The sequence below is a fragment of the Saccostrea cucullata genome, unplaced genomic scaffold, assembly GCF_032062105.1.
Source record: "Saccostrea cucullata isolate Sc308-1 unplaced genomic scaffold, CSIRO_AGI_Scuc_v1 ctg495, whole genome shotgun sequence".
In the NCBI taxonomy this organism is placed as follows: domain Eukaryota; kingdom Metazoa; phylum Mollusca; class Bivalvia; order Ostreida; family Ostreidae; genus Saccostrea; species Saccostrea cuccullata.
The window spans coordinates 14,934-32,462 of record NW_026923961.1 but is presented as its reverse complement, the minus strand read 5'-3'; the positions used below and the strand labels follow the sequence as shown (position 1 = coordinate 32,462).

At 35.9% G+C, this 17,529-nt stretch overlaps 1 protein-coding gene across 1 annotated transcript; it reads right to left on the bottom strand.

The window, feature by feature from the left end:
- Positions 1-1,160: 1,160 nt before the first annotated feature.
- On the bottom strand, positions 1,161-17,528 carry LOC134265343 (double-stranded RNA-binding protein Staufen homolog). The gene is made up of 16 exons (XM_062747563.1): positions 17,370-17,528; positions 15,805-15,898; positions 15,199-15,411; positions 13,834-14,048; positions 13,275-13,479; positions 12,760-12,928; positions 12,323-12,522; positions 11,945-12,024; positions 9,596-9,814; positions 9,075-9,227; positions 8,810-8,962; positions 4,826-4,874; positions 4,261-4,371; positions 4,041-4,177; positions 3,660-3,808; positions 1,161-2,854 (listed from the first exon to the last, which is right to left on the bottom strand). The coding sequence occupies exons 1-16, from the start codon at positions 17,376-17,378 to the stop codon at positions 2,779-2,781; spliced, it is 2,232 nt and encodes a 743-aa protein (XP_062603547.1). The 5' UTR covers positions 17,379-17,528; the 3' UTR covers positions 1,161-2,778.
- Position 17,529: the final 1 nt, after the last annotated feature.

Below are 17,529 nucleotides of genomic sequence, written 5' to 3'. Positions count from 1 at the left end.
GCAACAGATGGGACTACGAACCATTTTTTTTCGAATATAACGCCCCCCTCCCATACAACGCATTTTTTGCACCAGTACAGTAAAATAAGGGAATGAATATTTAGTACTGAAAGAAGTTGGGGAACTTTGGACAATTAACTTTTTATGCCCCCTCCCTTTCGAAGAAGGGAGGACATATCGCTTTGCTGCTGTTTGTCGGTCAGATTGTCTGTCTGTAGATCCACCATCAGTTTCCGTTCATTTTCTTCCGAGAGGTTTCATATATTGAAATGAAATTTGGTATACAGATTTATCATAAAAATATTTAAGTTCTGTTTTGGGCACTATCGACCAATTTGGACAGAGTTGTGCCCCTCAGTTTCCGTCCATTTTCTTTGCAGAGGATGCACATATTTGAAATTTTGTTTACAGATTTATCATAAGAGTATCTAGGTCAAATTCTGTTTTGGGTACGATCGAGTCATTTTGGACAGAGTAATGCCCTTGGACTTGGAGAAAAAAATTCCAATTATTGGGGGGGGGCGCATAAGCGTTTAATACACATCTCTTCTTTAATTTGGTTGCGATTTTTTTTTTCCAGGGCAAATTATATAGAATATGTAAAGCCCTTCTGTTTTCGCATTTTATCTAGAAGTTTTTAATTATAAAATCGATTTTGAACGGACTTATCAAGTGAGCAGGAAAGCTGTCAAGGGGATACATGTATTTATTCTAATCTTTCACTTAATGATTGTAACTTAAGGACAGTGACCGGTCGACTGGGGAAGCTTACTGCTCCATTGCAACTGATCCCAATCCAGATTATCATACGATTTCGTAAAGAAAATAACACTGAATGTTAATATACAAGTAGTACATTTCAGCTTGATTATTGTTCGTTATCTCTTTATTTCTTGATTTAAAGTTCTGCTCCAAGTAACAATAAAATATTTAAAAGGGGGGAAAAGTTCTTTTTTTAAATCCACGGTAAAAATGAGGACAATGGCCTGGAACTGATTCTGCTGTGTGAAGGATATGGTTGCTGAAATGTGATACAGTCGATGACATTGAAACGTTCTCCATCACGTTTAGGTGACGAAGCCTTTTAAGATTTCTATAAAGTTCCTGCATTTACACAGGCATCCGGTTTCATCTTTATACAACAGAGCACGCAACTCAAATTCTTATTGTAATATTTTAATGAATACAGAGAAAAATTCTGTGTGTTTTTACATTGCAGACAGTGAGTAAAGCAATACATACAACGGAAAAACACACACGCTTTAAAGGTAAATCAAGTATATACAAACTGGATTACCAAGAAAATCACTTCCTAGAAAACTGTTTAGTTCCATTAATAATTAGGTTAAAAAATCATGAGATTTTTAAAAGTGCCTTTTTAAAGAGTTTTAGCTACATTTTATCCTGGAGGTTGATAATACTTGATTTACCTTAGATTTAAGGGCTGTACAGGTCAAATCAAACAGCACCAGACACGGGTCATTTAGTTTGACCTTCACATGACCTTGTGTACACCCACACAAAACAAAATGACTATAAATGAAGACAATCTAATTATGCAAAAATGACAACAGTGATATAAAGTTTGATCAAACATCCCGGGTGTTGGTTTTTTCTATGCATGGCAAAAAATTGGAAAATATAAGCTCCAAACATGTTTATCAAACCAAATATCAAATAGCAGGATTTTCCTGAACACAGCTTGGGTACATGTATATCTCCATGACCCTTAGTAATAGTAACTACAAACCACATTTCTGCCCTAGATGTAAGAGACATACATGTACAGATGTACTAGACACAAGAAGCTGTCTTTCTCACAATAAAACTGGCAAGATGTTAAAAACCTTCCAAGCACCTGCTTAAAAAATTAGTGTAAAGGTTTTGAGAAACAAGATTCTATTAAAACTTTACATTCTAAAGCATTAATGTGAAAAAATGTCCTAGGATATTTTGTAGTTAATACAAGCAAAGTTATCGAGTAAAATTTTCTTCATTTAAGAGAAAACTTTACGTTCCTGTCTTATAAAATTGTGTTCAAGTTCCTTAACATTTGTCTTCACAAATATTCATAAACAAAACCTGGATTAAATTTAACATGGTCAATCACCAAAATAACAAATTTAATAACCAAAGGCAAATAAAAAATTGATTTGAGTTAATTGACAAGCACTGATATTTGTTAGGAATCCATTATTTGATCATGTTGTTTTATGTACTATTTTGGGACTGAACAAAAGATAAATTGAATCCAGTTAAATTCAAAACTAAACTTTGAACAATTAGTAGAATGAGGAGGCTGTGGAGGGAGGGGGGGGGGGGGGGGTCAATAAATCATATTCCATTCTTATTGGCGGGGGAAGCCACTCATCCTATAAGTATTTGAGGGTTTTCAAAAGCAAAAATATAGCTATCAGCTTATTTTAAAAAATAACATTTAAAAAATCTCAAATTTAAATATGACAGGAAATTTTCAAGGCTTTAATGCACAATAACAAGTAAATTACTGGCAAAAAATACAAAACAACTTGTTTTTATGCATTAATTTTAACAATACAAATACACAAAGACTGTCTGTCTTCTATGTTTAACATCCACAAATTTCCTGATATTCAAAAAAAAACAAAATTTTGGAAAATGGATAATTTGAAAAGAAAAAACCACCTAAAAATCATGGCTATAAAAAACAAATAACGGCATTCAAATCATCCACAAACCAGGTCAAGCTCTGTAAAACCCTCAACATGAAGAAAAGTTCAAAGTTTAAAGGTGGTCCCTCTACAGGGTGGCACCTCGTGCAGCGCCACCTGGTGAGGAACTGCTGGCCAGATCTCCCTCCATCTTCACTTGTGGACTGGAAGAAAAATAAAACAAAGGGGATTAATTTTATACTTTCGTGACACAAAAAATTAAGATGGTCGAAACATACCGTATAAGGAGAATTTTTAGCGAGGATTTAATTTTGGCATTAATATTAGGGAGGGTTCTGAGATCGCTAAAATTAAATATCACTAAAAATAAACTGTGTTTAATTTGTAATAGCTTTTTTAGTGAGCATTTTAAAAATCGCTAAAATTATTTTAAGGATAAATTGCTAAATTTGCGTTTCGCTAAAATTTCCACTTATACAGTATATTATTGGTGAATTTCAATATTAAGCAGGGGGTATCGATTTATTTTAAAAAGAAAATAAAAGGAAGTCAAGTGTCTGTGATTTACATTTAAGAGATTTTTTTTTCAATTGAAGAGAGACAAAACAACTGATGTACTGTGGCATTGCAGATTTTTTTTATTTAAACTAAGAGTTGGAAATCTTCTAAAGAAGCAGAAAGTCTTAATATAGCCCATCTCCATAAATACAAGGTATTAATGTTAAGCAGAACTACAACTATCTCATATGTGTATAAGAAGGGAAGTAACTCTCTAAAATTATGAATATTGCATCAAACTGAATAGTATTTCATGAATGAAAAAAACTGACTTTGGGTTTTGCCGTCAAACTTAAAAATGATAAAAGAATAATGTATTAAGTAGCCAGATGATTAGAAGACTGATTTTTGCTCGACTTTTGAGCTATCCTATGTATCAATTTGCCAGATGATTAGAAGACTGGTTTTTGCTCGACTTTTGAGCTGTGCTGTTGAACAATCTTGACTTACCCATCACCCTTGCCAAGTTCTTCTAGAAATTTGAGCGCCTCCAGTGAAGCTGAATCTCGTGCCGCCTCTGTCGACATTCCACTACCGTGAAACACGCGGGGAGGGGTGGACAGGAGGGAAACTCTACTCAGATACTCACTCGTAGCTCCCTACGATTATAGACACTTTTTATTTTTTTAAATTTTCACTTCTATGAAATTACTGCAATACACTGTACATGTATTTACACTCAGTATACATCTGATATAAGCAAGTATTTTATAAATTTGAATGGTTTGTCTTTTCTCTGCCAGCTGGAGACTTTATTTTATAAAGTGCTCCAGTGATATCATTATATTAATTACATCAAGCACCTCTGCCCAGGCTAAAATTATGACATACCTGCCCCGACTGAAATTCGTCAAACTTGATGTCCAGATTACTCCTGCTGGTCAGTTGTCGGAGATGAATCTCGGGTCTCGTAGCTGTCTTTGTCAAACTGTTAAAGGTAGCGTGTCCATCCAAGGGTTGTGTACCACCTAAACAAAATCAGACAATAAAAAATAATAAACCATACACAGGGAAGATATAGAGAGAACAGGTACACAGACTGTATACTTACTATGAGTTTGTCTGTAGACTGTTCCGTTGTATTTAGAATCGGGCAGCAGTAATAGGCCGGGAACCAGTTGACGGCCTCCAGAACTTTTACCGTTAGCAACACTTTCTGTTCCTGAAATGTTTAATCCCACAATGACACGTTACAGGAATGTAAGACGTTTTTATGACCCTGGAATTGAAGATTCAGGATCATATGGTTTTCGTCCGTATTTTCGTTTTTCCACAAATAATTATCCTTGTCTATAAATGTTACTAGTATTCGGCTGGTGATAAGGATTTCATATTTCACATGAGAACTGTAAACCAATTTACTATTATTGGTGTCATCTTTTATTCACAATTGGTCAGTTTGAATTCAGTGATAATTGTGATAAAACTTTTCGTTTTGATTTTACAGTATACAGTTGTGGACTACTTACCAATAAAGTGAAATGTAAGAAAAACGCTCACAACAGCTATAAATAGAAACTCTGAAAGAAAGCTGCTCACTACAGCTATAAATAGAAACTCTGAAAGAAAGCTGCTCACTACAGCTATAAATAGAAACTCTATAAATAGAAACTCACCACCTTCCTCTGTCATCTCTTGAAATGTCACTTTTTTAATTCCTGTCTCCTGAAACAGAAAGAAGAATGGTCAAGACAATCTACTGAGGTGTGAGTCTCATAGTTCATTCTCTTTTATGTGGGGAATGGATTATCAAATGTCCATTAAATATAATTTCCAATAATTTCAAGACAAAGCTATTGAACCTTGTTCTGGGTCAAGAAGCAGACTTCGATTTAATTTGAAAAATCAATCATATGTCAAATTAGGGAATAACTTTTTTATAGTTGACTGTTAATGCTGATTTAATGGTCACAAACAAAGTTTTACTGGACACAGGTTAGTCCGAAAAATCTAACGTTTTCCTGGCTTTTTTTTTACGATTTTGATACTTTATACGCCAGGAAAACGTCAGAACCAGCACCATTACGAAAACTGGAAATTTCGCCGTCTTCAACTGGAGTTGATTTTCGATACTTGTGAACCGAACTAAATGCCGAAATCAGAATTTATCAAAACCACAATGTCTCTAGTACTCACCAATATCGATGAAAAGAAAATATCACTCCACTTTTCGTAACAGGACATGCAAGATTTTAAAATGCACGAGTTGAAGACAAATCTTGACAGTGTAATAAAACCTTTTTCAACGGATTATTTATTTCATAAATGAACCATAACAAGAGGCCCAGGGGCCACAAAAGCACATCATTTCTTGAATTTACTCCCCCCCCCCCCCAGGCGATAATCATTTGAACAAACTTGAATCTACACTACCTGAGGATGATTCCATCTAAATACCCCGGGTATCACTAATCATAGCTTTGAAGTACTTGAAAAGAAGAATTTAAAAGGTTTCCCGATATATCCCTATGTAAAACTTGGGTCGGCCATTTTGGCCCCACCCTATTCCCAGGGCCGGGGGGTCATGAATTTTTAAAACACTTGAAGTTACTAGGATGCTTCCACATGAGTTTCATCTTTCCTGGCCCAGTGGTTCTGGAGAAGATTTTTAAAGATTTTCCCTATATATTCCTATGTAAAACTTTGGTCTGCCATTTTGGCCCCACCCTTGCCCCGGGGGTCATGATTTGTACAAAATTGAATCTACACTACCTGAGGATGCTTCCACATGAGTTTCATCTTTCCTAGCACAGTGGTTCTGGAGAAGAAAATTTTTAAAGATTTTTCCTATATATTCCTATGTAGAACTTGGGTCGGCCATTTTGGCCCCATCCTTGCCCCGGGGGTCATGATTTGTACAAACTTTCTACACTACCTGAGGATGATTCCACATGAGTTTCATCTTTCCTGGCCCAGTGGTTCTGGAGAAAAAGATTTTTAAAGATTTCCCCTATATATTCCTATGTAAAACTTTGGTCGGCCATTTTGGCCCCACCCTTGCCCCGGGGGTCATGATTTGTACAAACTTGAATCTACACTACCTGAGGATGCTTCCACATGAGTTTCATCTTTCATAGCACAGTGGTTCTGGAGAAGAAAATTTTTAAAGATTTTTCTTATATATTCCTATGTAAAACTAGGGTCGGCCATTTTGGCCCCACCCTTGCCCAAGGGGTAATGATTTTAACAAACTTGAATCTACACTACCTGAATGATTCCACATGAGTTTCATCTTTCCTGGCCCAGTGGTTCTGGAGAAGAAGATTTTTAAAGATTTTCCCTATATATTCCTATGTAAAACTTTGGTTACATTTTGGCCCCACCCTGGCCCAGGGGTCATGATTTGTACAAACTTGAATCTACACTACCTGAGGATGCTTCCACATGAGTTTCATCTCTCCTAGCCCAGTGGTTCTGGAGAAGAAAATTTTTAAAGATTTTTCCTATATATTCCTATGTAAAACTGTTAAAGGTATTTTGGCCCCACCCTTACCCCGGGGGTCATGATTTGTACAAACTTGAATCTACACTACCTGAGGATGATTCCACATGAGTTTCATCTTTCATAGCACAGTGGTTCTAGAAGATTTTTAAAGATTTTTCTTATATATTCCTATGTAAAACTAGTTCCCATTTTGGCCCCATCCTTGCCCCGGGGGTCATGATTTGAACAAACTTGAATCTACACTACCTGAGGATGATTCCACATGAGTTTCATCTTTCCTGGCCCAGTGGTTCTGGAGAAGAAGATTTTTAAAGATTTTCCCTATATATTCCTATGTAAAACTTTAGTCGGCCATTTTGGCCCCACCCTTGCCCCGGGGGTCATGATTTGTACAAACTTGAATCTACACTACCTGAGGATGCTTCCACATGAGTTTCATCTTTCCTAGCCCAGTGGTTCTGGAGAAGAAAATTTTTAAAGATTTTTCCTATATATTCCTATGTAAAACTTTCGGCCATATTTCCCCACCCTTGAGAACTTGTAAAAACTTGAATTTACATTACCTGAGGATGCTTCCACATGAGTTTCATCTCTCCTGACCCAGCGGTTCTGGAGAAGAAGATTTTTTAAAAATGCCATTAATTTTTAACAAATTCATGATTATCTCCCCTTGGAAAAGGGCGTTTACAGTATAACAAACTTGAATCCCCTTCACCCAAGGAACTTTGTGCCAAGTTTGTTGAAATTGGCCCAGTGGTTCTTGAGAAGAAGATGAAAATGTGAAAAGTTTACGACAACGACAACGACAACAACAACGACAACGACTATAACAACGGACAAATTTTGATCAGAAAAGCTCACTTGAGCCTTCGGCTCAGGTGAGCTAAAAACTATATTGGTAAGTTCTTTAAGTATTGTACCATTGGTAACTATTAACTTTGAAATTTAATTCAGTTTGCAAGTATCTAAAATCAAAAGAAGAATGGTCGCCTCCGGTTGGAGGTGTGATTCCCAGTTTACGTAATGGCACTTTTACATTTTCCTGGCATGTAAAATATCAAAATCGTAAAAAAGCCAGGAAAACATCAGATTTTTTGGACTAGACACAGGTAAAACAAATTGTAACAAACTGAAATTCTTCATTACATTGTAAATAAATCCCCTGGGTTCACCCTTCCGGTAACTTGTGTAATAACCCTGTGGGGAGCCCCTAAATCCTTTAGTTCCCATAGTAACATAGCAGCCCTGTGGGGAGCCCCTCGTTTTACTTTAAATAGTAAGGTTAAAGCGTGCTCTGTGTATGGTCGGGACAAACAAATAGTGTTTCTAGTGCTACACAGGGGGCCTGTCCATAGAAAACCACATGGGTCTTATGCCTTATTTTCATGCCTAAAGTCTCTCTACAGAATGTTACAGATATGTAAACTGTCGGGTAAAATTCTTTATTTGAGAGTAGCCATTTCCATGTTATGGTGTGTGACAGAGACCGTAGCGTGTGAGTGAACTATCGCCGACTCTCTAAAACCCGTTCTGTGAGTTACTAGTATATCATCGGGCGGTGACCCTCATTAACATTTCATTATCTGAGTTAAAGTTATTATATGAACCAAACATTGTGAAAGTTTGAGAATTATAACTATTGTGAATTTGGAAATAATTCTGAATATTTAGTTTCATTGAAAGACATTTCAAAGTGTTGAGCCTGGCACGGACCATTGTCTCTGGAACCCGACAGGAACCCAGTGTGCCACAGCCCGTTATTAATTAACATTGTTCCGTGCAGCCATACAAAAAGGAAACTGTAAAAATCTATTTTAAAGGATTTCCGCACTTACGTAAGGTAACCATTGGTAACATTAACTTTGAAATTTAATTCAGTTTGCAAGGGACATGCGCACTGACTGACTGAGGACCAGGACCAATTAACAAAGACATTTTCAATCTATTTTATTTTTGTACATTTTTTTTTTTTTTGGTTAAATTCTTTGTTAAAATTTCTGTTTACTTTGTTCTTTAATTTTGTTATTAAATTTTGTTAAAATTTTAAAGTTCTTCTTTTGATTTTTGTAAGTTCATCAGGGTGTATAACCCACACCCTCACACAAATGTTGTCTTAGCCTGTTTAATGACTCTGGTCCCTGGATGTTATATTTACCTCCTGGTTGTTGGCAGATTTGATGGCAGGTTTAGCGGGTTGAGGGGAGGGTTTGTTGTATCCCAGCAGAGTCAGCATGGCTTCAGCTGCGTGCCGCTTGGCCAGCTTCTTATTGGGACCCACTCCAGTACAGGTCTGGTCGTCAACTTGTACCTACAAACAGAATTATCTCTAATGAGTACCTACAAGGCAGCATTATCTCTAACTTTACTAACACAGACCTACCGACACAGGACAGGAATTTGACTTCAGACTCATATTTTACCTGGATGACAAACTCTCGGCGTCTGGGAAGTCCCCTCTCCGTCAGTAAGGTGTAAACTGGTTCCTTTTTCTGCTGGGCCTGCTGAATCTGAATCAGGCGACTGATCGGGTTGATTCCCACACCGTAGTTAGGATCAGCCTTCTGCATTTGTTGCTTTATAACAACAACATAAAAACTTCAGTCACCAAATTAAATTGTACACTTGTCATCCATTTCAAACATTTTATCTTTTGCTGTTCTAATATACAGGTAATCTGTTGATATCATTTTAAATTTTAAATTAAATTTATTTAAATAGTAAACAAGAGGTTACTAGAGCAGATATAACATGAATTTCTCTGAAATTGAAGTTGGTCCTAAGTGGCCAGTTTGTCATTTTCAGATTACATGGCCTCTTTTAAAAGGTGCTCCTGTAAACACCATTCTTAAAGACTTTTCACACCAAACACCAATTATGCATTTAATTTACATAAGAAAACACATTATGTACCTGCAGTAGAAGTATCAATGACTGGACTTACCTTGATGATGTTTTTGTTCTTTTTCTTGTTGATCTTTGGTCGAGGGCGGATCACGGAGGGAGGGAGGGGTGGGAGCTCCTTCAGTTTCTCCAGGATCAGGTCGGCCGCCTTCTTTTTGGACACCTTCTTACTGTTCCCTTCGGCCTCAGTCTCCATGTCCCCCACCTTACAGCGGGTCACAAACGTCTTCATGTGGGGGGGACCCGACTCACGGATAACCTAAAAATAGAAAACATAGTGATATGAAGGGGGAATGAATCATGGATAACCTAAAAATAGAAAATATAAAAATATGAGGGGGACCTGACTCACAGATAACCTAAAAATAGAAAATGTAACGATATGAGGGGGGACCCCACTCACGGATAACCTAAAAATAGAAAATGTAACGATATGAGGAGGGACCGACTCACAGATAACCTAAAAATAGAAAATGTAAGGAAACGACTCACAGAAAACCTAAAAATAGAAAATGTAAATTATACGTAATGGTACAGAAAACCTAAAAATAGAAAATGTAAGGATATCAGGGGGGACCTGACTTATGGATAACTTAAAAATAGAAAATTAAACGACTTAAAAATCCTACCTAAAAAAGAACCTACCTAAAAAGAACCCTAAAGGAAATTTTTTATGGATGGCAAGCAGTTAACCGATTACTCGGTCGGAACGATGGCAATCCGTTAGAAAATCTGTAATTGGTTAGTGGGAAAAAATAAAATTTATGAAAAAATGGAGACAGTTTTCTTAAAACTTTCTTAAAATAAGAAATTTCTGCACTGAGTTTGATAATTTAGTGTTACGGTATATAACATATGCGTGGAATAAATTATCACGTAATTTCGCGAGAGGCATCACACACAAAATAAAATTATTTGCTTTATTTTTATGGTGCTGAAATCTATGTAAATCTCGTGACCAACCGTTCATTTGCGAATTATTATTCTTGCGATTTGACGTTGAAGAGCCCATTCGCGGAAATAAGTACTCGCGAAAAATAAGGAATTTACAGTATTTACATGTAAGTTAATTTGGCCTTCCGTATTGAGACCGTAGGATAATTTGTCAGTTAATTTGTTTAGTGTTGATTACTGTGAAAACACCGTGTCGTAACCCCAACTGTCCTAAATGTATATTTATTTGGTGTGTTCCCGTTTTGCACACATTTGATATTTAGGTATAGAACAACAGGTGTGAAATGTGTTTTGTATAGAACAACAGGTGTGAAATGTGTTTTGATAACAATTATAGTCTGATTTTTGGCTAGGATTTACCTGGGTTTACTTGAGTGATTTGAAAAAAAATTAAGACTAGAACTGTCCAAACGGGATTAAATACCCCCCGCTGGGTTTTTCAGAAGTAAGTTTTTCCATAATAAAGATATGTATCACACATGAATTATGAAATTTTTCTTCCAGTGACCTTGAACTTCCCCAAATGACCTTGGGTCAAGGTCATGACACACTCATAGGTCATGGGCAATCTGTGTGTGAAATGAAAACCTACCAAGTTTATCCATAAGAAAGATATAGACCGGACAAGAATTACCAAATTTTTCTTCCAGTGACCTTGAACTTCCCTAAATGACCTTGGGTCAAGGTCGTGACACACCCTTGGGTCATGGGCAATCTTTGTGTGAAATGAGAACCTACCAAGTTTATCCATAAAAAAGATGTGGACCGGACACGAATTATGAAATTTTTCTTTCAGTGACCTTGAACTTCCCTAAATGACCTTGGGTCAACGTCATGACACACCCTTGGGCCATGGGCAATCTTTGTGTGAAATGAGAACCTACCAAGTTTATCCATAAGAAAGATATGGACCGGACACCAATTATGAAATTTTTCTTCCATTGACCTTGAAGTTCCCCAAATGACCTTGGCTCAAGGTCATGACACACCCTTGGGTTATGGGCAATCTTTGTGTGAAATGAGAACCTACCAAGTTTATCCATAAGAAAGATATGGACCAGACACCAATTATGAAATTTTTCTTCCAGTGACCTTGAAGTTCCCCAAATGACCTTGATTCAAGGTCATGACACACCCTTAGGTCATGGGCAATCTTTGTGTGGAGTAGTAGATTCTAATGTCCCTCCATAAGAAAGATATGGATGGGACACGTTTGCACAGACAGACGGACAGACAGACAGACAGACAGACAGACAAGGTGATTGCTATATACCCCCCCCCCCCGAACTTCGTTTGCGGGGGATATAAAAATGTTAATTTAGATACAATTAACTGATTAATCAGTTGGAAAATCTTGTGATTAACTGATTATCAACTTTGTATTTGATTGCCATCCCTGAAATTTTTATATAAACTCAATGATTCAGTCACTTACATCAAAACTGACGCTCATGTTCCTCTTGAGGGCTACCTCGTGTACCAGGCTGATCTCAGACTTCACAATATCTTTTTCATCTGTAGAGAAAATATACATTTATCAATACTTCATTATTAAAAAGTATTCTCCTCAAAGTATATAAGATTACAGCACTGCAGCCAAAAAGAAAAAAATATTCTTGTTGTCTGATTTAACCAAGGCCTTAGGGGTTTCATATCAATCTTTCTTCTTCTTTTTTATGATCCCAATTCAATTTTAACAAGTAAAACTTTATAAATGCATGGATTTTTAAAATTACATTTGTCTCTATGACAAGAGAAGGCAATATAATATACATGTACAATGCAATGTTTATAAGTAATTAGTAAGAAGTACTTGGAGTTCCATCGGTTTCCACCAAGCCCTCGGGTTTCTTCTCCCCTTCATTGGGAAGCGGGAGCTTGCGTAGAATGTGGAGGGCCTTTTTTGCCGAGTCGTGCCGCGCGTCCTGGCGAGTCGGACCTTCCCCGATGAACTCTCTCTGTCCCACCTTCAGGGATACGTAGAAGACCCGCATCATCCGAGGGTAGTGGTACCTAATGAAAGAAAGATAACTCCAAATGTTCAAATGACAACAAACTGCTTCTGGGGTTGTGGTATTTAATGAAAGGGAGATAACTAAACATGTTAAAATATTGATAAACCCTTTTCTGGGGGTAGTGGTCAGTCATACATGCAGAAATTTTAAACCAAAATTTAACAGCCGAAAATCTGACTCATGGTGAATATAATGATGTCAGAGAACTGCTGACAGAAAAGAACAAATATCAAACCTCTGATTATACAGGCCCCGGTAGTTGTAGTTGGGGGGACACTGGTAGTAGGGGAGCTGTCTCTGGGGTTCCAGTGGTTTGTAGAGGGTTTGTTCTCCACGCTTCATGGCCAAGGCATTCAGTTCTACTGTAGGAGTGATGGGCTGATTTCCGTACTCAGTCATCCAACCTGCAACCAAAAGATAAGCTACAATACAGGTCTTTGCTGAGGAAAAAGGGGGATGTTAGATAAGTACCAATATGATTGTTTGGTTGGTATTGTTAGGGGGAGGGGGGTAGATACGTACCTTTATGATGTGGTTTGGTAGGTTTTGCTGTAGGGTGGGTGTGTTAGATACACACCATTATGATGTGATTTGGTCGGTTTTGCTGGAGGGTGGGGGTGTTTGTTACATACCATAATGATGTGATTTGGTCGGTTTTGCTGGAGGGTGGGGGTGTTTGATAAATTGATACGTACCATTATGATGTGATTTGGTCGGTTTTGCTGGAGGGTGGGGTTTTTTGATACGTACCATTATGATGGGGTTTGGTAGGTTTTGCTGGAGGGTGGGGGTAGGCGGTTTTCTCAAGGGCCTCCCCTGCCGCTGCGTGCTGCGCTTTCTTTATACTGGCACCCGAGGCAGAATATTCCTCCGTGTCCCCGAGTTTGAGCTGGACAAAGAATGTTTTCTTGTGGGCGGGGCCTTGCTCGTCCACTAAAGTGTACTGGTGAGAGATCTACAGAGAAGGGCATAAAGAGACAACATTATAGAACAAACAAAAATAATAGTACAACATCTAGTTTACAAACATAATCTATATAATAATGTATACATGGAAAGATTACAAAAACTGTTATTAAACATAAATCTCATGAGTTCCTAAGGAAGTACAGCATTGGTTTCAGTAAGATTCAGAATTACTGACCACAGAAGAATTCCAGGATAGAACCAAAATTTCTATTAGATTTCAACAGTGTGTATCTTTAGATTTTTTAGGTACATGATTTTATTATTTAAGGAAGATATGTTGTCATGTCTCTGAAAGGTTTTTTCACTGTTTTATTAATTAAAAGTAGAGATTTTTTTTTACCTTATTATATCGGGCCAATTCATTGATAAGACACATTGGGGTTTTCTCTTTTGTGTTTGCCAAGTCTTTTGCTGGATTATGGTCACCTGTTGCGTTGATGGGAGTTGCACCGTTTGTGTTGGTTGCTTGTAGTGGTGGCATTGTTGCATTGGTTGCTTGTAGCGATGGCATTGTTGCTGCTGGGCTGTTGATGACTGTTTGCTGTTGCACCATTCCTGTAATTTAAATACAATCAAGTCAATGAACAACAACAACATTCTGCTGTAAACTTTCAAAATGAACCCATTCATCATTATATTGCACCGCCATTAGAATTGAAAATAAAGAAGAAAAAATTTAACAAAAAATGCTCTTTCAGAGATCTTTGTTGTCTACACAAATATTTTTTTAACCCTTGCAACACTGCAGGCCTCCACAACGGTCTGATAAAATTTCTCCTTTCAACACGAAAGACTGTTGTGGAGGTTTCAGACACAAAACTGAAGTAACATGTTTATTCTTAGAAATAGAAAGTATTCTCTATGCAAAATCTTTGCTATGAATTATGGATAGATTGATGTAAACATCCTGTAACAAATATGGCGGACCATATGGCAAAAAACACTGGAAAAAAAGGGAAAATTAGACGAATGTTAAAGGAAACAAAGAAACTAGCAAAATGGGCGTAAACATCAAAATGTCCGATGTTGCTGACAACGAAATCTTAAGTAAAAACGGGGATTTGGATATTATAAACGTTCATATACATTGATATGCTAATGTTGTGAGGTAGTCACTGTGTTGACTTGGAACAATATGGTCTCCAAGATGGACCACGTTTTGTAAGCCTACAGCTCTAAATAATTAAAGAACACCATGTTTTTATTTATTTATTTTTTGAAATTTTTTCAAATAATGACATATTCCATTGATTTTAATCGGAGAATAATTTCTAATTTAAACATGGTAAGAACATATGTGATCTTTGAAACTTCATAGCAGTAAATTTATCAAAATATTACATAAAGTCATTTAAAATACAAAATATTTTTTTTTATTGGCGCTTTTGTCTTCTTAAATAATTTTACATGCATATAAATTTCATACAATCTAACTGTCTTTCTTTCTCATGATGTGTTTTTATTAAAATATTTAATTAAATAAAGAATCAAGTTATAGTATTTTTTCTAATGACAGATGATTTTCTGATGATGGCTTAAATTACTCAATTACATACGCTGGGTCTGTAAAAGTTACTCAGTGTTGAAAGAGTTAAATTAAAAATTGTGTTAATCCAATTCATACTATTGAACACTTCACTGCATCCTCATTAAGGAAAATTTCCTGATAGAGATTTCTACTTCTTCTGCTGCTGCATTTACTCACCGCTCTGTGAAATCTGCCCCACAGGAAGTCCCATAGATCCATTCTGATTGGCCAATGGGACTTGTGTGGGAGTTACTGCCGGAGTATGATTGGCTGCTGGAATCTGGTGCATTGTGGTATAGCTGGCAGCAGGCATCATGGTATTATTTGCTAATGTTGAGGTAACTGTGTTCTTGTGTACAATGCCTGGTCCCATCATACCACCTTTTGTACCTACCACATAAAATAATTAAATCAAAAACAAACATACAGCATAAAATAATTATTAAATCAAATCTTCAGAGGAAAACAAACACACCACATAAAATAATTAAAACAAACATACAGCATAAAATAATTCAATCAAATCTTAAGAGGAAAACAAACATCTACTATTTTTGTCATTAGGAAGAATACAAAACTATTGAGCAAAAGAATTATCTCTTTGCTTTCACTTTTTAAATAGTCTCATCAACAGTTACTTGTTTTTGTTTAATTGTGGTTTTAGGTTTTAAGTTTCAACAAAACTCTCATATCATTTCAAAATTGTTTAAGTTTTTTGAAAATATTTCAATCATAAATATTACTAATAGACATTATCTGAAGTATTAAACATGGATTACATACGCTGATTTTGTGTTTGTGAGTTTGAAGGTTGACTAGAATTTACATGCACACCCATCCCTGCATTAGCTGGAAAAGTTGAAATTCCTCTGGTTTGCTATAAATGAAAGAAAACAAGTCTATATAGTGCAAGAAAAGTCATCTAGTAACCCTGTATGGTAAATTAAATGATTATTAAACATATTATATTCCTAAAAATACACAGACAGTGGATCAATCTGATTAAAATCAGATCCTTTGATCCGCTCACACAGATCACTACACAAGGATCTGACGATCGAAACTCCATTCAGGGTCATCTTACTCATCCTCTGATGACCTTTCAATTATCCAATCAAATGCTTACTTCCAAGAATTGAGAATTATCTTAGACAGACTTGCAAAAAAAAGTTTTTATCACTGTTACAGACATTTGATCTAAAAGAAATGTTTTGACAAAAGCCATAGTATCAGACCTATGCTTGTGTTTATTTTGGTGCGTAGAAAGTCAATGAATAACAACAATTTGCCCCTTATTATTTTCATGCCTTCAATCTAACACTTTTCCTCTGAAAGTGTCTTTAAATAGACATAAATGACATGTTTTTTGACTTTGTGATAACAAATTTACTTGGCATCGTAATTCAGAGTTATATACCTTGTGTTATTATATTCTACTATGGGTTTAAAAATCATTACAGAAACAAGTGCCTATGCCTTTTCCATGTAAAAATATAAACACTGATAAAAGTAAAGTCTAACAAAATAACCCAATTCTTTAAATAAATAACTTTTACTTTCCATTAAAATATATACAGCCGTAACAGTCATCTTTGCAAAATGAAAATGGCAAACCTTGCCGTTGCATGGCGGTCCTACTGAAAAAGAGTACACAGAGTACTTTAGAGTATGCAGGTTATATTTTATAATTTATATGCAATTAAAACTTACTTTTATGCCTATGTTTTTCTACATTAGTACAAACATAACATCTGAATATATATTTTAAAAAAATAACATTCAATTTTTCTGACATTAATGAATTTTTTCAATTTTTGATTTCAGGTTACGGTTGATCTGCCTTGCTCTCCGCCATTTACCTGAAACGTTAAAATGTCTTTTTGAATATTTTTGTTTCTGAAAAATATTTACACATGCACATTTCATTAATTTAATATTATTAGAAAAAATTTTGATGCAAGTTACTTTAGATTAAGAAAGTCTGAAACAACCATATAGGCCTAATCGAGATTGTGTTATTAGCTATAGGTATAAGCCAATGGTAATCAATTTAATGACCATGTTTTTAATTTTGGATGTTATTTCTTGTCAAAATATCGCTAAAAAACAAATATTTGAAACAAATATTGGAAAATAAGTTTATAATGATGTTTAATCAAGTTGTACATACATAAATAAACAATTTAATTGCATTAAATAACATAATTTTTCTAGCGTACTCTAAAGTACTCTATCGTACTCTAGCGTACTCTGTTTAGTAGTACCCCATACATGGTGTGCTGATGAGTGATGAGGAAATTAATGATCCGTATTTCAATTTAAATTTTGTTCTGTTAAACACGCATTACCTTCTTCATTTTAATGGAATATTGTAGAATGTTCCTTCCTAAACGTAAAAATGGCCTAAAAGTTCATTGCAGTAAAAGAGAAGATAAATATTTGGCAAACAGCAAAGAGAACTTAGACTAACACTCCACCATGTTTTTGTCTGCACCCAAAGTATCTAAT

Bases quoted from the DNA above. Each gene is read 5' to 3' on its own strand.
- LOC134265343 (XM_062747563.1), bottom strand. The intron at 12,929-13,274 runs GTACGTATCAAA...TTTTGGTTGCAG, and splicing joins TACCAAACCCCATCATAATG to GTTGGATGACTGAGTACGGA. The intron at 2,855-3,659 runs GTAAGTCAAGAT...TTTTTCTTCCAG, and splicing joins GAACTTGGCAAGGGTGATGG to TCCACAAGTGAAGATGGAGG.